The sequence below is a fragment of the Spodoptera frugiperda genome, chromosome 21 (assembly GCF_023101765.2).
Source record: "Spodoptera frugiperda isolate SF20-4 chromosome 21, AGI-APGP_CSIRO_Sfru_2.0, whole genome shotgun sequence".
NCBI lineage: Eukaryota > Metazoa > Arthropoda > Insecta > Lepidoptera > Noctuidae > Spodoptera > Spodoptera frugiperda.
This window is the reverse complement of record NC_064232.1, coordinates 6,039,378-6,060,043: the sequence shown is the minus strand read 5'-3', so window position 1 is coordinate 6,060,043 and position 20,666 is coordinate 6,039,378. Positions and strand designations below refer to the sequence as shown.

The 20,666-nt window shown below is 39.7% G+C and overlaps 1 protein-coding gene across 3 annotated transcripts; it reads right to left on the bottom strand.

Annotated features, from left to right (window-relative positions):
• Positions 1-1,588: 1,588 nt before the first annotated feature.
• LOC118280466 (carcinine transporter) lies at positions 1,589-19,275 on the bottom strand. 3 transcript variants are annotated; one of them, XM_050701926.1, is made up of 13 exons: positions 19,140-19,275; positions 9,975-10,141; positions 9,019-9,241; positions 8,216-8,399; positions 7,853-7,982; positions 7,213-7,341; positions 6,425-6,617; positions 5,778-5,883; positions 4,786-5,033; positions 4,087-4,166; positions 3,103-3,278; positions 2,246-2,418; positions 1,589-1,715 (listed from the first exon to the last, which is right to left on the bottom strand). In XM_050701926.1, the coding sequence occupies exons 2-13, from the start codon at positions 10,057-10,059 to the stop codon at positions 1,676-1,678; spliced, it is 1,767 nt and encodes a 588-aa protein (XP_050557883.1). In that variant the 5' UTR covers positions 10,060-10,141; positions 19,140-19,275; the 3' UTR covers positions 1,589-1,675. The 3 variants fall into 3 exon arrangements, with proteins under 3 accessions (XP_050557883.1, XP_050557881.1, XP_050557882.1); XM_050701924.1 differs by lacking the exon at positions 19,140-19,275 and adding an exon at positions 13,448-13,563; XM_050701925.1 differs by lacking the exon at positions 19,140-19,275 and adding an exon at positions 10,879-10,997.
• Positions 19,276-20,666: the final 1,391 nt, after the last annotated feature.

Below are 20,666 nucleotides of genomic sequence, written 5' to 3'. Positions count from 1 at the left end.
TAAAAAGATATCTTAATTCATCGACACCGACAGTTTCCCCTCACTAAACCCAAAACCCACAATATTTACGTTTACGTATCGACTTCGGATGTCCATTCATGACTCAAATTTTTTTGTTAATTTTTCATAAACAATTTATTTTAACTGTTAAACGTTACAGTTAACTACTTGATTCGGTTTATTTGTTAAGATAACAACTGTGATAAGAGTTATTTGGTGGTCGAGTGAATGTAGGTACCAAGTAAAGCAAATCGGGTTTGATTCTAGGGTCGGGCAAATCCCACTGGGGTTCCGGGGTTGGTCTACTAAGAGGGCCCGGTGCCTCCTTTAGGTGCTGAGGATGTCCACCGGGGAGGTTTTAGTGAGGTAAAAATCCCACACTCCCTAGTCTTTTATCCCCAAAAAAGCTAGGCGCCTTTTGAAGGTTTCCCCCGTCATCAAAAAAAAGGTTCGGGCAAATTTTTATAGGGTTTGTACATCAAATAAATAATGTCACGCCTTTTGTTCCTGAAGGGGTAGGCAGAGGTGCACATTACGGCATGCCGCTATACAATGTACACACACTTTTCACCATTTGTGTTATAAGTCCCATGTAATAGGGGGTGAGCCTATTGCTATATACCGGGCACAATTCCAGACTCCGTGCTATAAACAATTTTATTATTGTTACCACAGTTACCTGAGTTAGCCGTAAATAAAATAAAATATATTAATTTTTTCTTTAATTTGTTCATTGATAGTAATGATTTTGGAATCCTGCGTATTGTATGGCATTAGTCACACCCCTATTATATAGGACTTATAACATAACTGGTGAAAAGTAGGTTTTTTTGAAGGAAAATCATCCAATGACTTCTCCCGCCTTGGCGAGGCGAGAGGGAGTGTCAGACTCTTACTGACTAAAAACCACCCCGTTCCTACTCCTGCTTTTCGAGCCGAAGCCCCGGTAACCCGCTAGGTAGTCCGCAGCTCTGGAAAAAGTGGGTCTTACACTGTGTATATGCATCTTTGTATCTCTTTAAGATTGATGTTTTGGAGATTCGTTGGGTATGAAAAATAAATAAACACGTTTTGTATGAAAAAATAATTTATTGTTCAATCAGTGAAAAAATACACTAACCACCACACTCAGAGTCATTTAATAGTCAATTTAACGCAGCCTTTAGCAAATGTTTTCGATACAAAATCGTTACTAAGGAATAGTTTAAGTTATTATTAAATGTCTCTGAATACGGCAGATAGCTACATAATTGTTCAGATACACTTATTAAGATAGTCAATCACATATTCAAATTTATAAAAAAATTACTAAGTTAGTAACTAGAGAACGGCTGGACCAATTTTAATAAACATAAGATCTTAAGGAAACTATCGTTTTTTTATGTAACTTGAAATAATATCGTACTCATCGACGGCGAAGTACAAATACCTCCTAACTGATATTTTTTCGAAGATTTGGAAAACCCAAACAATGAAATCTTTTTGTACACCGTGCCTCCGCGTCTACGACATTATTTCATACTATCTTTTCAAATGTGTGATTCATATTTCATTCGAACATAATAAATAATTAAATAAATCAAGTATTCAATTATGTGTGAACAGCTCTATGTACATGTGGTTTAAATTAAGTCATAATTATGTGTCTTCTACAGACGATGGATATTTCACATTCTCAATATCGTGTCTCGTTCTTTACTTCTTTGTTCTTCTTTCTGTAAAAGAAAAAAATAATCAATCAGTTTTATAATATTAATACACACACATTAAATACACAGGATATTAAATACGTACACATTTTTAATACAAACAAAACAAATAAACACACAATTTAAGTGTGGCGGCGATTGCTTACCATCAAATGATCTGTATACTCGTTTACTGGCTTATACAGCTTATAAAGCTACTCATAACATTTTTTTTTTTCAATGGGCTTATATTGTATAGTCGCTAAGATTAAGAGTGTAACAAGTGCAACCCATAATACATGTTATGCCTGAAATTTTATTGGATTTAATTTATGAATAACTAAATAATAATAATAGCACATATTAATTTAATAGCGATGCGGACGAGTACTTCGACGCCTAACCACGCCTAACGCTTTTATTTTAGTTTTAAGTTAGCTTTTATTCCTTTTTTTGGTATTTTTAAGTTGTAAATAATGTGTTAGTTTAGATGAAATAAATTTATTTACCTATGTTAAAAAAAAAATAAGGCAATTGACACAGAAATAATCTATTACCTGTTGCAACATGGAAAGTCCCAGAACTTCTGGTCCAGACCGTAGTTCTCACCATCCTGGATAGTCTGAGGCATCTCCTTGCCCATAGATTCAGGCAGGAACAGGCATAGGAAGCCTCCGAATATGCCTAGAGCACCCAGAATCAGTAGGGGAATCTCTCTTGCTATGGTGGCCTGAAAGAAGAAATAGTGTTAAGTTTAGATGGTGAAGACTATATGGAGAGTAAAATCGTGGTATTCCTAACCCTCAAAAGGCCGGCAACGCACTTGTAACGCCTCTGGTGTTTCGGGTGTCTTTATTATTTTCTCGATTTTTCTGGTGATGAGTCTGGAATAGTGTCCAGTTTACGGCATAAGGCTCACCCCCTATTACATGGGACTTATAACACAAATGGTGAAAAGTGAGTATGTATTACACAATGGCATTACGTGTCGTAATGTGCACCTCTGCCTACCCTTTCGGGGATAAAAAGCGTGACGTTATACGCAAACATACAGTTTTAAGTAGCTTCATGGAACAACTCCTATCTTTTTCTTTCTTTCGGTCTTTTAGTCTACTGGTCTACTAGTCTTTCGGCCTTTTCAGTCTATTTTTCTAACGTTTCATGGGTCGACGTTTGGCCGCTATCTCGCCTGATGATGCGGCCTACGATGGAGCACGTCTGTCCATAAGCAACCTACTCACTCGGACTTTGAAGACACCCAAGTTATACCCATCAGGAAACACAGACTCCGGCAAAAAATTCCACTCCAATCCAAATAGCTTCATGCAAACATTCCGCAATTTTTCTTTATTTCGGTCTCTTAGTCTACTGGTCTACTAGTCTTCTACTCTATCAGTCTTTTCGGTCTACTTACCATATAAACGATGTACGGTGTGAGTATAGTAGCGACGTATCCACTGATATGAATGAGGGCGATGCCCTGCGCCCGCACCACTGTGGGGAGCAACTCTGCTGCATATTGCATTCCGATGTTGAATGAAATGTTCACTGCAAAGCGGCCTACTATTGCTAGGGAGGCTGAGGCTATACCTGCAAGAAAAAATTGTTTAAATAAAAACGTTGCCCCACTTTAGGATTTTGTCCTGTGTCGTGGGTGCGTTTACAAATATACAATTCCACATACACATGACACCCAGACCCGAAACAACAATTTGTGGATTACACAAAGAGTTGCTCCGTGCGGGAATTGAACCTGCTATACGTTGCACGGCAGCCGGTTACCCAGCCACCGCGCCAACCGTGCAGTCAAATGCAGTGCAAAATATTCCGTATTTGTGTGCTTTTCCACCAGAGATGTGTTATGCTACATTGCTGTGGATGCGTTTGGCTTCCACCAATCATATTCATTGGTACACCATAGCTTAGTACTGGTGGAAACGGGCTCAGTTTTTTTGGGCTTTGGGCGAGGCGAGAGTGAGTGTCAGACTCTTACTGACTAAAAACCACCCCGTTCCTTCTCCTGCTTGTCGAGCCGGAGCCCCGGTAACATGTTACGTTATCCTCAGCTCCGGGTCGAGCATCAGTCCTACTTGGCACCCATCTGTGGTGGTCTGATGGCTCTTAGAGCCGCGCGCAGATCGCAACGTGCCGTCCGCACGGGTCTGGTTCCGGTCGGGCGCCAAGCTACCCTTACTCGCCGTCCGCAGACTCGCTCCAGTCCGCAGCCCCAACGGACTTAGTTAAGCTATGCTTTTATAAGTATGGAAAGTTGCGTGATGAAGGTATAGATGGCACAGCTCGAGTATGCAGTATATCGATTGTTTACCATCAGGTGATCCGTCTGCTCGTTTTTCGGCTTATACTATAAAAAAAGTTATAAATATGTAATGTTACTTACCAACAGGTGCAGTGCAAGCTAGGAAACTGAATATTCCACTGATCACCATCGTACTGAATGCTAGCCAACGACGTCCGATACTGAGAACAAAATGAAAAAAATATTAATTACTACATTAAGTACAAAACAAAGTCGCTTTCTCTGTCCCTATGTCCCTTTGTATGCTTAAATCTTTAAAAGTACGCAACGGATTTTGATTCATTTTTTTTATAGATAAAGTGATTCGAGAGGAAGTTTTATGTGTATAATACATGCATAACATATCACCATTGCACCCAAACGAAGCTGCGTCGGGTCGCTAATTAGTAATAAAAAAACTAATTTATAAACTCCATCTCATTCTTTGGAATATTAATGTGACCATACGTCAGATGGAATATTAATGTGACCATACGTCATACGGATGTGAGGAAACATGGGCTTATAATTTTTAATTAGGTAATTAAAAGTTTGAAATTGCAAACCCGCATTGAGCAAGCGTGGTGATTAATGCTCAAACCTTCTCGCGAAGAGAGAGACGAGAGATACAATTGCAGACCAGAATTTTCGAAATGTTAAAAATGAATTCGGTTTTGGCTGACTAATTTGTCCAACTTGGCATTCAAACCCAAGACCACATGTTTGCAACGACTAGCAATCTAATGTACAAATTAAAATTAATCTACATGATGATAAATATTACATAAAAAATCTACTCACATATCCAAAATCAGGATCAGTAGGACATCAGCAGGGAACTCCGTGAACGTGGCAACAGTGAAGGTCTTGAAGATGTCCAGCCCCAAGGAGCCGACGTTCCTGACGTGGCCATCGAAGACCATGGCGATGGACATCCAAATGATGACCAGGAGAATGCTGTGGCGCCGCAGACGAGGAGTCTTCAGCAGATCTAGAACGCTGTAGTTCTTGCATTCCTGTTCTTGCTTCGCTATTTCTGTTGCTGTTACCTGTAGAGAAGAAATTCGAATTGATAAGTGTGGGAGAGCCATGCTTCGGCACGAATGGGCCGGCTTGACTGGAGTGATACCACGGCCGAGCAGAAAACCGACGTGAAACAATGAAACAACGCTTGCGTTGTGTGAGTGAGGTTACTGGAGGCCCAATTCCCCCCTTCTCAATCTTCCCAATCCCTGATTCCCCAACAACCCTTAAATTCCGCAACATAAAAAAGCAACTCTTTATGTGATCCACAAATTGTTGTTTCGGGTCTGGGTGTCATGTGTATGTGAACTTGTATGTTTGTAAACGCACCCACGACACAGGAGAAAATCCTAGTGTGGGGCGACGTTTAAAAAACACTATATGTATTGTAGATGTCCATGGGTAACACCGATAGCTTACCATCAGGTGATCAGTCAGCCCGTTTGCCAATCCCATAAAAATATGCCCATAAAAAAATATAAGTCCAGGTTTCCTCACGATGTTTTCCTTCACCATAATTATAATATCAGTAGTGTCTTCACCATATATCGAAAATTTCCCAGTAGTAGCACGGAGTCTGAAAATGTGCCCAGTATATGGCAATAGGCTCACCACCTATTACATGGGACTTATAACATAAATGGTGAAATGTGAGTGTACATTGTACAGTGGCATTACGTGCCAAAATGTGCACCTCTGCCTACCCCTTTGGGGATAAAGGCGTGACGTTATGTATATTAGTAGTGTCTAAATAATCATACATCACTTACCCTGAATTCCTCAATAACTTCGGTTGGTATCTTCTTCTTGTTGATTCGCTCACATTTCTGCATAATTTTGATAGCTTCATCGATACGTCCTTGAGCTATTAACCATCTGAAAGTAGATATATTTAATCAGTTTATGTAGATATAAAAGGAATTAATATTCTAATGTGTTAGTTTTAAGTGTAACACCCCATTTTCAGCAATTTTTTTTTTGAGGCAGAAAGTCATCCAATGTCTTCTCGCGTCTTGAGCGAGGCGAGAGTTAGCCTCTTACTGACTAAAAACCATCCCGTTTAGGAACGGGGTAGTTTTCCTGCTTTTTGAGCCCGAGCCTCAGTAATCCGCTAGGCAACAGCCAGCAGTCGGCATCAGCCCTACTGGGCCCCATCTGTAGTGGTCTGATGGCTCTTTAAGGCCGTACGCACAGGTTTGGTTCTGGTCGGATGGCGAGCATCTATGAGCTTTGCAGATTGCTTACCATCAGTTAATCAATCTGCTGTTTTACAAAACATTGTTTATTTGCGTCTATGTGCTTTGCAAATTGCTTAATAATCATAAAGCCTTTATTTTCGAACTTTTGACAATTGCAGATTGCTTACCATCAGTAGACCCATCTGCTGTTTTACAAAACATTGTTTAGCAAAACTTACCTCGCACTCTCAGGAACCACACAAGGAGTGAGAACAGCTAATGCCAGAGGAACACTGATGATGAGGGTATAGATCTTCCAATCATTCACAGCCAGAGCGATCCAGGGTAGAAGGCAGGCAGCGAATGTGAAGTAGACGGCAATCGACATGTTGGCGACGAATGTCCTCCATTTTAAGCCTACGTATTCCAGCACTGGAAAAGATGAAAAGAGGTTATTGTAATATAGGGTGACTGATAATTAGTAAACGATATTTAAACACGTGATTGTACTCATGATTACAAACAACTTTCCCGAAGAAACTTTTTTTGTATACTCGTTCGTTTTATTTTTATCACTATAATGAAATAAAAAGCTGAATGAAACTAAACAACTACATAGGCTATGGTAACTGTTTTCCATCAGGCAGACCGTGAGCTTGTTGGTCACTTTAATAATATAAAAGAGAACATACATACATAAACTCCCGCCTGTCTCCCATGGGGGTAGACAGAGACAATGGAGCACCAATTGCTACGATTTTTACACACTTCTTTCGCTTCATCAACAGTCATCAGTCTTTTCATGCATGCTCGTCGGGTAAAGGTACTTTTAATTTCGTATTATTAGAACTTGTGACGGGATATTTACCATGTTTATTCACTTTGATAAGTTGCCGATATTTCGGCACTGTTACAAGCGCCATGATCACGTATTTACTGTTAATAGTGTTAGTGACCATGTCAGTTTAAAAACTTTTAATTTGGTATTTTTTTATGATAAAGAAATAATAAATAAAGAACAACTTACCAACAATATACATAATGATGAAACAGTTGTCGTACGCCAGTCCGACAATGAACCGGCAGATACAGAATGACCAGAAAGCGTTTGTAAATACTGATCCCAAACCGCCTACAAAGCCGGCCAAATTCGCACCTGCAAAAAGAATAGAAATTAAAATTGTTTGTAGTGAAGGCACATAATCTGACAAAATGTCTAATATTATATTTCTAGGTAGATTCAAAGACCTTTAAAGGGCTGCGGATTACCGGGCTCCGGCTCGAAGCGGGACTAGGGACAGTGGTGGTGTTTAGTCACTAAGAGTCTGACACTACCTCTCTTAAGGATTTTCCCTCTCAAAAAAGGTAAATTAAAAGAGATATTCATTATTTCTTGAATATGTCGTGGAGAGTCCACTGCTGAACTTTGGGGTTTGCCATAACCTCCACTTTAGGCACGTGAGTTCGGGATTGCAGTTAAAAAAATTCTTGTCCGGTCTGTCAGAGAACAATTATACGGTCCGGTCTTTATCAAATGTGTAGTCCCTTGATCAGATATTATGACCCCTGCAGGAAGATTAGGGTCGATGAGATCACCCAATTCTCTCCTTGGTTACTGCTTTAGACTTCCTTGGGAGAAATACTTAATGACATGAAGATGAACTTACCAATCAAAGCTGGTAGTCTTCCATATTTATCAGCCACCCATCCGAAAATGAACCCTCCTGCTATGCCTCCACAGAAGAAAATAGCTTGAGCAGTCGCTGGATAGTCATCTTTGTCGCACACCCATCCTTGCTGTAAGAAGAAAAGAGACAGACATATATCATCACGTTAATGTTCACATGTTTGTAAACAGCAGCTCATGTAGTGTAGATGTCCAGTCAACAAGGATGTAGCGTAGACTGTCCAGGCGACACACGTACTTAGGTATCGTCATGAGCTAATGTTCACATGTAAACAGCAGCTCATGTAGTGTAGATGTCCAGTCAACAAGGATGTAGCGTAGACTGTCCAGGCGACACACGTACCTGAGATGCAATAGTTTCATATGGGACATCAGAATAGTTGAATTCCCATTTGTGTTCACATTTCTTCACGGTCCACTCTGGGTTTGGAGTCAAGGTTCCATTCTGGAGTACGGATGTCCAGTTCACGTCGTATACGGAGCATTTGTCATATTTTCCGTCGACAAATGGAATTGAAAGATGACGTCTGAAAATGAGAAAATAATTATAGAGATTGTTTCTGTTGCTCGAGTAATCGATTAAGATAAATCTTTCAATTACTTCTCCCGTCTTGGGCGAAGCCAAGGCGAGTATCAGACTCTTACTGATTTAAAACCACCGCGTTCCTACTCCTGCTTTTCGAGCCGGAGCCCTAGTAAACCCGCTAGGTAGTCCGCAGCTCCAAAGGATGGTTTTGTCAATTCTGTTTTTAGTTCCATGTATTATTTTTACAAAAACTATGGAAAATGTTGCATGTTCCACAACGAATTTCTGATACCCTCTGGTGTTGCCTTTATTTAGGTTACGGTGTCCGCTTACCATCAGATGGTCTTGGCTTTGTTTCTACCAAGAGCCAATTCCAATTCAACCCCAATAGGCCGGCAACGCACCTGTAACGCCTCTGGCATTTCAAGTGTCCATCGGCGGCGTTGATTGCTTACCATCAGGTGATTCGTCCGCTCGTTTACCGACTTATTCCATAAAGAAAAATCCATAAAATATTGTCTGACTTTCTAACTAAACCCGCAGCGACAGGTACAATTAAATCTTCTTGATTTCTAAAAAACAATATTTTAAGAACATTATCCCACGAAATAAGGACTCACCTTTCCTCCACACTCAAATTCCCCAGCTCCGGTACGTAACACCAATGTTCTTCAGGCACCAGGGTCATGAATATCTGTCCAAAGTACACGAACGCGAAGAAGAAGGAGTAAGGTATCATCAGCAGGAACAGTATGCGCTGGTACCAGCCGAAGTCTCCCACATATGGCAGGAGATCGTCCAGGTCTTTCAGCTTCTTCGTTGGACCAGCTTCCACGCCGTTCACTGTTGAAAAGAAGGGGGGAGTTAGAAGTGAGTGAGGTTACCAGAGGCCGGAGGGTTTTCCAATCTTCCCAATCCCCTATTAAACAACAACCCTTAAATTCCTAACCCCCAAAAGGCCGGCAACGCACTTGTAACGCCTCTTGTGTTTTAAGTGTCCATGGGCGGCGGTGATTGCTTACCATCAGGTGATACGTCTGCTCGTTTATATAAAAAAGTGATATTGTTTTGATTTTTGGTTGTGATTAGATTCTAGCCGGAATATAACAAATCTACCGACCGTTGCCATCGACCGGCAATCGATCGATTGGTAAGTCGACCGGTATCCGTCGATCAATTAAAGCTACCACACCAGTCGATCAATGTCGACCGATATCTATCGATGGCATCGATGGACTATCGATCGATAGGTCAATATTATTCTGTTTTTCAATATTTTTTTTGAAAACTTTGTCCCACCCTAGAATTTTCTCCTGTGTCGTGGGTGCGTTTACAGACATACAAGTTCATATACACATGACACCCAGACCCGAAACAACAATTTGTGGATCACACAAAGAGTTGCTCCGTGCGGGAATTGAACTACACGTTGCGTGGCAGCCAGTTGCCCAGCCACCGCGCCAACCGTGCAGTCAAAACATTGTTTCGTTGGTTCAATTATGTAAAATTCATTTTACATTCTAACCTGTTCTGTATAATTAATGTTCATAAAATATAGTACCTATGAATGACTAACCTGCTGGTTTCATTTCAACGATATCAGTGGTCGTGGGGCTCAGGTCGTGCCCCACTGTGAACACGTTCTTCTCATGTGATTCCATTCTCGAACAACGTTTTTGCCTTGTAAGACACTTTTCTCGACGTGATTTCTGGGGCCTTAGACGTAGACTTCAGAGCGCTGGGCTGTGGACAAATGAAATATGTAATTAATAACTATTAACAGAATTTATTACCACTCATAGTGAAACGGTATGGGAGCTTTAAGTGTGGGAGAGTCATGCTTCGGCACGAATGGGCCGGCTCTACCGGTAGAGCGTTGTTTCACGTCGGTAGAGCGTTGGTAGAGTTGGTTGGTTCCTCGTTGGTAGAGCGTTGTTTCACGTCGGTTTTCTTCACAGAAACTCAATTTCTCAGTAGTAGCACGGAGTCTGGACTTATGTCCAGTATTTGACAATAGTCTCACCCCGTATTACATGGAACTTATAACACAATTGGTGAAAAGTGAGTGTACATTGTATAGCGGCATTATGTGTCGTACACATTACCTTATCCCTGTCGGTACCCCTACAGGGATTGAAGGTGCGATATTTAAGTAAAATGGAAAATAAAGCGATATGATTAATCTCAACAGATTATAAAAACTCTAGACATGGTATGATAGACCAAATATTATTTCTTCAAATATTATGTATTACTACGCTTTTTTTAAAGTCATATTAAAATCGTGTAAACTACTGATGTTATCATTAGAACTTAAGATGGGATATTTACCATGTTTATTATTTGATCCGTGATCATGGCGCTTGTAACAGTGCCGAAATATCGGAAACTCATAGACATAAATAAACATGGTAAGTAAATATCCCATATCAAGTTCTAATGTTAGTGTTAGTGACCATATTGTAAAAAGAAACACTTACTCCTTTTTAAACTTCTTTCTTTATAATCCCTAATTTATTTATCGAACAAATAATGATTTAAATAATCTATTCAAAACACGTGTGTCTCCTACACCGGCTGGGATACAACTGACAAACTCCGTTACATTTAGGCTTTTTATTTTAAAAAATGTTCATCCATTATCTAATAACGGATTTAGTTACTGATATGAAAGACATATGCTTTATTTAATTAGCATTTAATAGTTTATTATTTGCTTTGTTAAAATTTTTGGTAGCGGCTGTTTTAGGTATTTTTAAGAGATCCTTATAAAAATTTAAGAGTGTGAGGTTTAGGGTTTGAGTCCAAGTATTTAAAAAATCGTTTGATGATTAACATATGAACATACAACAACATATTTTAATATACATCTTTTTATGGTATAAGCCGGTAAACGATAAAAAAATCGAATAAACACTTTGGCTGATCAGGGAATCGAACTTCAGACCCGATAGCTGCACATGGAGCTATTCCACCATGTACAATCTATTTAATCGTGGCAGAGCTATGCTTCGGCATGAATACGCCGGCTCAACAGAATGATACGGATTGGAGAAAATTTGGCGTGAAACAACGCTTGCGTTGTAACCACACTCACACAACGAATACCGGAGGCCCAATTACCCGTCGGTTTTCTGTGAATCCCCGATATCACTATTCCTAACGACCCTAAAGGCCGGCAACACACTTATAACGCCTCTGGTGTTTCAAGTGTCCATGGGCGGCGGCGATTGCTTACTATCAGGTGATCCTTTACACGTTTACCGGCTTATACCATAAAAACAATATATATTAAAACATACAGAACCTCAACTAAAATTATCTTTACACAGTCACCATAAGCAAAAAGCAAATAAAATATCACTGTTAACAGTTAAATATCTTAATACCAGTTAAGACCCAGTTATCTACACTGCGAGATCTGGTTATCGCCAGTTGACGTACAATGATAGTTAAATATCATAAATTTTATTAAGCTAGGATGCCTAATGAGTCTAGGTAAGTGTCAATCATCTTTGAGCTATTTTAGTCAAAGTCAAAGTCAAAATCATTAACACTACCTAGCGGGTTTACCGGGGATCCGGCTCGAAGGGCAGAAGTAGGAACGGGGTGGTTTTTAGTTACAATGTAAGTAAAATATCATAAATTTTACTAAGCTAGGATGCCTAACGAGTCTAGGTAAGTGTCAATCATGTTTGAGCTATTTTAGAAATAGTAAATTGTGCTACTCGGTTAAAAACGTGTAACCCTTTTGGTAAATTGTATGAACGAAAGAATTGACTGCACAGTTGATACGGTGGCTAGGCAACTGGCTGCCATGCAACGGGTGGCGGGTTCGATAATCTTCGATATTACTGATCCGATTCCAGTAAAATTTTACATAATAGGATGCTACAATAGCGTTTAAAATAAGCTTATGTTAAAACCTAGCGGGTTTACCGGGGATCCGAAGCTCGAAAGGCAGAAGCTAGGATACGGGGTGGTTATTACTAAGTCAGCAATGAATATCTAAAACAATGACACTTCTAATTTGAAACAGGTACCTACTTATGCTAAATATTTAACATAATAAATAAATTGCTGCGCCAGTCTTTTCTTTAAGGATCATGTACTGAGGTTAACTATAAGTTATTTCTTATGAACAGCTACATGGTCACTAACACTATTGGGTTCAGAACTATATGACGGGTCCTATTTACCATAGTAATTATTTAACCTTCGATGAGTATTCCGAATATTATCCGGCAGCTGTTGACAACGTAAAAGGTTACCATGGCTCACGAATGAAAGCTGGAGTAGGAATGCTGGTGGTAGTGTTTAAGAAAGTAAGAGTCTGACATGGTCCCGCCTCATCCCAAGTCGGGATAAGTCATCTAGATAATTGTCGCCCCTAAAAAAAAAGGTATAACAAATTTACCCTGTACAGCACTAATATGATAACCTACCTATCTAGTACCCATCTCTGCCAATATCTTCACGATAAAAAAGCATGATACAACATTTCCGATCGTAAATAAACGTATCGATTGCCTCTATAATAACTTCGCGTCCAATTGATTATTAACGAACCAATGACAGTTCAGTTGTGGGGTACTTAAAATAGAAGTGTTTAATTGATTGGTTCGTTGTTGCAGGGCCGAGGTTTGATTATAAGGTTGAAGAGGTTTTTAAGTGTGGGAGAGCCATGCTTCACGAATGGGCCGGCTCGACCGGAGTGATACCACGGCCTCACAGAAAACCGACGTGAACCAGCAAAACAACATTCACGTGTTCAAACAGCTGGTATACATAAAACATAAAATAAGAAACGGCGCTGATTGCTTACCATCAGGTGATCCGTCTGCTCGTTCGCCACTTGCCACCTATTCAATCTTCCTAATCCCCGATTCCCCAACAACCCTTAAATTCCTAACCCCAAAAAGGCCGGCAACGCACTTGTAACGCGTCTGGTGTTTCAAGTGCCCATGGGCGGCGGCGATTGCTTACCATCAGGTGATACGTCTGCTCGTTTACCATAAAAAAATATTAAAAAATCGTAAACACACTTACTTGCCAAACAAGAATGAACTTTTCAGACAATACTTAGTATCCTTAGCGACACAAAATACACCCTTTTACTCGAAACTCAAGTAAAAAAATACTTTTCAATATTTTTACCGCGAAATATTATTTATTAGTTAAATAGAATTCTTTTGACGTCCGATACCGCTCAAGGTCAGTCCAAAACTGAACGAATTCATTAAATACCTATAGCTGTTCTATTTTTAAATTGACGCATGCGTACCGAATCGTATCGTCGACTGTTTTTGTTGAAGTGTCATTATTTAATTATTAATAGGTTTAAGGGAGCTTTTTCATCAGAGATGTGCTATGTAGCTATGCTATGAGGATGTAATAGCTAAGCTGTGAAACTATGTGATTGTTTCCACTGATACTATGGTATGTACCTGTGCAAGGAAGATGAGCAGATAATGATAAATGATATTTATTTTTGCAAATAGGTTACAATGTAACTCTTTTACACGTCAATCTCTTAAATAATTAGATGAGACCGGCATTTCCTATCCGACTACTCTGAGAAGAAATGCCGAAACAAACTCAGAGGTCATAGTCTCTTTTAAAGTCCACAAAATTAATTAAATATGTCGGAGAAGGAGCAGTTCAAGTATTTGATGTAACGAAAGTAGGACACTCATCCATAGCACGCATCTTTTCATATAAAAAACATAGTTTAGCTGAGTCCGTTTCCACCAGTGCTAAGCTATGTGTATCAATGAATATGATTGGTGGAAGCTAAATGCATCTACAGCAACGTAGCATAGCACATCTCTGGTGGAAAAGCACCCTAATACTAGACAGGTAATACTAGTGTTAGGGCAACTATTTAAAAATAAAAAGATAACATAAAACTTCTGGCATTATACGCCAGGCAATAATTACATAGAAACTAACGGGTTATCGTGCCTCCAGCTCGAAAAACAGGAGTAGGAACGGGGTGGTTTTTAGTCAGTAAGAGTCTGACACTCCCTCTCACCTCACCCAAGATGGGAGAAACCATTGAATGATAATATGACTGCACGATTGGTGCGGTGGCTGGGTAACTGGCTGACGTGCAACGTGTAGCGGGTTCGATTCCCGCACGGAACAACTCTTTGTGTGATCCACAAATTGTTGTTTCGGGTCTGGGTGTCATGTGTATGTGAACTAGTATGTTTGTAAACGCACCCACGACACAGGAGAAAAACCTAGTGTGGGGAAAAGTTCTTTAAAAAAAATGATTACTTGTTGACGTCACCAAACAGCATATACATATATTATATAACATATATTTATTACATTATTTACTTCTTTGAACGTCTTGACAACGCCTTTATAGCATCAGCAAATAAATTATACTTGTATTTGTTCAACATTTAGTGTTATAGTTGCCACATCAAATACAATGTGTTATAAAAAGATGTGTCGCTTTGTTAACACCGACTCGGAAACTACGTGTAACTGTTATCCAAGTAGAAGTGTTTGTGTAAATAACGGGGGGTTTTTACCCAACTGTGCCAGAAGGAGGGTTATGTTTTATGTTGTTCGAGAGAGAGTATGTATGTATGTATGTATGTATGTATGTATAATTGTTTGGCACGCTCTGCAGCCTAAACGGCTTGATGGATTTTGGCTTGAGAGGTGTCGTTGGATTCGTATTTACTGTGAGAATGACACTATATACCTATAATTATCAAAATATAAAAATTATAAAACTAAAAGAAAATAAGGTAATTAAAAAAAAATTACGATGATAATTATTTTTACGATGACTTTCTTGTTTTAGGGTTTTTTCATTTTCAATAAATGTAGTCGGAATTTTAGTTTTTTAAATTACCTTATTACTTAACTTCACGCTTAGCTGTGTAGTGATGGTAAGCTAAGATACATTGCTGGAGGTGCGGACTGCCTAGCTGGTTGCCGGAGTGCCGGCTCGAAGCAAGAGTAGGAACAGGGTGGTTTGAAACAGGAGTAGGAACGGAGTGGCACTCCCTCTCGCCTCATCTAAAGCAGGCCAGGCGTCGGTAAACCCGTTGGGTAGTCCTACAGCTCCGGATCAGATATCAGTCCTACTGGGCACCATCTGTGGTGGTCTGATGGGTCTATGAGGTGCCCGCGGGAGAACTTATGCCTATAATTCAGCGGACGATGATGACAAAGCCTAAAAATTACCTTTTTCGAGGAGGGGAAATCATCCAACGATTTCCACCGCCTTGGGTGAGGCCGGAGACAATGTCTGATTTACTGACAAAAACCACCCTGTTTCTACTCCTGCATTTCGGTAACCTATTAGTTTGTTACCAGAAATTGCCTGGCGTATTATGCTAGGAGTTTTACGTTATCCTTATTTTTTAATAGTAGTTCCAACACTAATATTTTTAGTCTAGTATTATAGCCTATCCCCTGCGAACATCGATAGGCGTGACGATAATTACTGTAACTAGTTACCTTTTTTTTTGAGGGGGGGGTATCATCCAATTATTTCTCACGCCTTGGGTGCAGCAAAAGAAAGTGTCAGACTCTTACTGACTAAAAACCACCCCGTTCCTCAACACACCTGCTTTTCGAGCCGGAGCCCCGATAACCCGCTAGGTAGTCCGCAGCTCCGGATCACAAAATAAATAATAGATTGGATTTTTGTTCCGGTGATTTCGGTGTTTTTTTTTCGACAAGTACTAAGTAAGTAATAAGAAATAATCAGGAACCAACGAGCATGTGATAATATTACGCAATCTTGTAACTAAACAGTCAGATAATAAAGTTCAAATTGCGGTATCACAAAGGTTAATGGTTCAAATCGGAGTAGGTCATTATCACTTGCAAATCACGATGTGATAGGTACAATAACGTCCAATTCCGCATAAATTATAATAAGGCAGTCTTATCAACGCTAAAAAAAACCATGTTAGAAATAACTATTGACACTGTAGGTAGTTGCAGTGGTTATCCGGAGCTGTGGACAACGTAAAAGGTTACCGGGGCTCCGGCTCAAAGCAGGAGAAGGAACGGGGTGGTTTTTAGTCAATAAGAGTCTGACACTCCCTCTTGCCTTACCCAAGGTGGGAGAAGTCATTAGATGATTTTCCCCCTTAAAAAAGCTTTTGTGACGTCATCCGTCGATATGTGTAATTGGTCGTGTAAGAGCATCATCTATCAATTATTGTTGACGAATCTTCAATGTGTGTCACCACAACAGAAATTATTGTATAGAAACATTTTTTCTATAAAACACAACGCACCCACGACAGACAACTCCTGTGTCGTGGGTGCGTTTACAAACATACAAGTTCACATACACATGACACCCAGACCCGAAACAACAATTTGTTTAGCACACAAAGAGTTACTCTGTGCGGGAATCGACCCCGCCGGTTACCTAGCCACCGCGCCAACCATGCACTTATTATACTGTAATTTTTCTTTTTAACTAAACTAAGATTTAGTCCAAAATAAACCTTGAAATTGGGTCATCTTTCCCTTGTGGCTACCTTAATACGTTGGCCGCGCCCTGGACAGCCAACCTTCATATCTACTCTACCTACTATTGATTAAGTAATTTGGAACTAATTTGGGAAATGAACAATCTGTTTGATTTATAGCTAGTTCTATATCTGTAGATTAATATTCTAGAGATACATTTTGTATGAATCTTTTTTTAAGAGCGGAAAATCCAATGACATTTCTCGCCTTGGGCGAGGCGAGAGGGAGTGTCAGACTCTTACTGACTAAAAACCACCCCGATCCTACTCCTGTTTTTCGAGCCGGAGCCCCTGTAAACCCGCTAGGTAGTCCGCAGCTCCGGATTAGGCATCAGGCCTACTGGGCCCCATCTGTGGTGGTCTGATAACTCTTTGAGGCGAGCGGAACGTAAGGGTCTGGTTCTGGTCAGGCGGCAAGCTACCCTTGCTCGCCGTCCGCAAACCCGCACTTACGGTGGTCGGAGATCGTCGCGCGATCCCCGATGTCAACATTGTACCGATAATAAGCAAATCTACAGACACAGAGGGCTTTCGTATTAGTAGTCACTAATTTGAATGCCCACTGAGTACAGTGAATTGGATAGTTTCCTCAGTAAAAACAAATTAGTCTACACTTTGGAACGAGCAAATAGCTTCACTAGAGGACTGACCGACAGACAGACGTTATTAATATTATTATATTTGCTTTGACGTTCAAAAGTGCCTTCCTGGTCTATTTGAAATAAATAATTTTGACTTTTGACTTTATTAAGACTACATTAATTACGGTTATAGACGCCGAAATTATAATTCGCATGTGTGTGATAGATAACGAAGTTCATATAACAAATGATAACAGTATAACATTTAAAGGAATTTAAACCTTATGTCTTTGTCATAAAGATACCAATCTATTATCTGTGTTTTTGACTGTCTCGTTGGTTGAGTACTCACAAGTGCGACTGCTGAGACTATCTCAAGTTCATTTCCCTGGTAAGGCACAGCGTTTTTTAAATTGTTTTTGTCAATAGATAGTAGCTGTAAGTCTGGAATAGGGTAGATGACTAATTTTTATTTTAATGTCCGTCTTGTAGATTATTTTAAAATATTTTTTATTATCTTACGGAAACAAATACTTTCGAAGATTTTAAATATTGCGTGACGTCACTTCTAGGTACGTTTTATACCCGACTGCCAAGGAAGGGTTATATACGTAGAAATTACACTTATTTACTCCCACTCTTAAACTTTGATTTGTTTTATCTAAATATTGTTATCTTATATGCAAAAAAAATACGTGTCTAATATTTTTTCATTACCGTACCTAACTGACGGACTAAATAGATTTTTTATTTTCATATCCCGTCATCATCCCTATTATATTTTAGAACAATGTGACACCAATATTCATTCATTTAATGAATATACATTTCCACCTAACCCGCTTCTTACTGACACGTGTAATAAATGTAAAATTCCACACACTTTGAACTCATGTGTATGATAAATAGTTTAGCAATTTCCGAGAACGCGTCAACAAAATGTGCAAACAAGGTAATTTGAACCAAATTATATTAGGTGAAAATTTTCCTGATTTAACTCGATTTTTGCAGTTTCAAAATATTTTGTCATACGGAGGTGTGTCATATAGGGTTTGTTTACGGCATAACTTTACGCTTTTAATGTTCTAAAGGGATAGGCAGAAGATCCATACTTACCTAGATAAAACGAATCAAAGTTTAGGAGTGAAATAGGTATGTGAACTCAGTTTAGGAGGGTGGGCAAATACGTCATTTCTACATATAAAACGTACATAGAAATGACGTTACGTGATATTTCAAATCGATATATTATGTACCTTCGAAAATATTTGTTTCCGTAAGAAAAAAAAACATTGCCCCTCACTAGGTTTTTCTACTGTGTCGTGGGTGCGTTTACAAACATACCAGACTCGAAATCACTGTGTGGATCACACAAAGAGTTGCTCCGTGCGAGAATCAAACTAACTACACTTTACGCGGCAGCCGGTCGCCCAGCCACCGCACCAATCTACTACTACTCTCTGCTACTACTGACAATTTTTTTGAAAAACCGAAAAATGCCCAGTAGCCCTTAATACTTTGCTCTATCCGCGAATCGAACCAGAGATCCCTTTGTCCGGCAGTCGCACTTGCGACCACTCGACCAACGAAACAGTCTATCATAAAATACACTAATACTTAAATAAAAAAATATATATAACTTACCAACAATTTTTTCGTTGAATCCCGCCAAAGACGCTATGACACAGATTAAAAAAGATATAGATTAAAAATAGCAACGTTTGGATACGTGCACCGCTGGCCGCTTGAACAGGCTGAATGATTCAGTATTCTGTTTAGCTGTATGACTTATTAATTACTTCTTCATCATATATCGTATACTAGTTTTAGGCCGCGGTTTCGCTCGCGATATTTTAAGATTTTTTTAAGAGGATAAAATCTAACTAGGACTTCTAGGTGAGAAGAAAGGGTGTGTCAGACTCTTACTGACTAAAAACAACCCCGTTCCTACTCCTATTTTTCGAGTTGGAGCCTCCCGCTAGGTAGTCCGCAGCTCCGATTCTTTTAAGGGTTTGGTAGCAGTTTTACAAAATAATAAATATGTACTATTTTTTAAATTTCTAATTGATAGTCGGTATTTCGTTGCTCCATTTTGCCGTGAAAGACGGACAAACAATCAGACACACATAATTTCATATTTATAGTAGGTACCTATTAGTATGGATGGTATCGGTTTGTATGATTTGTTTGTGAATGTAGGATTTGTCTGGTTTTGTTTAAATTGGTGTTGTTTACATTATGGAATATCCAGAATTGACTGCACGGTTGGTGCGGTGGCTGGGCAACTGGCTACCGTGCAACGGGTAGCGGGTTCGATTCCCGCACGGAGCAACTCTTTGTGTGATCCACAAATTGTTGTTTCGGGTCTGGGTGTCATGTGCATGTAAACTTGTATGTTTGTAAACGCACCCACGACACAGGAGAAAATCCTAATGTGGGGCAAAGTTTAAAAAAAAAAAACCAACAGAATCAAATATACTATGTGTCACTGTTTCTATTTTCTGAGCTGTCTAAGGGTGCGTTTCTAACAGAGATGTGTTATGCTACGTTGCTGTGGATGCGATTGGCTTCCACAAATCATATTCATTGGTTTTTTTTTTATGGAATAGGAGGCAAACGAGCAAACGAGTCACCTGATGGTAAGCGATCAGCGCCGCCCATGGACACCCGCAACACCAGAGGAGTCACAGGTGCGTTGCCGGCCTTTGTTTTTTAAAAAGGAGTATGCTCTTTTCTTGAAGGTTTGAAGGTCGTATCGGTTCGGAAATACCGCCGACGACAGCTCATTCCACAGTTTTGCTGTGCGAGGCAAAAAGTTGCGCGAGAAGCAACTTGATGGTACACATAGCTTAGCACTAATGGAAACGGACTCAGCTAAGCTATGTTTTTTATATGGAAAGATACGTGCTATGGATGCGTGCTATCGATATGTGCTATGGATGGTTTCCCTACTATCGATACATCACATATTCGAGCTGCGAATCTTCCTCGCACAGCTACATAGCTTAGTGTCGCTGGAAACATTCACATAGTTTCACAGCTTGGCTATTACATCTTTGAAGCATAGCTAAATAGCACAATAGCCCATTTCTGATGGAAAAGCACCACAACACTTAATACAACTAGTAACTAAATCCAGAAATCCCTTGTTTGATCAGTCACTCTTGCGAT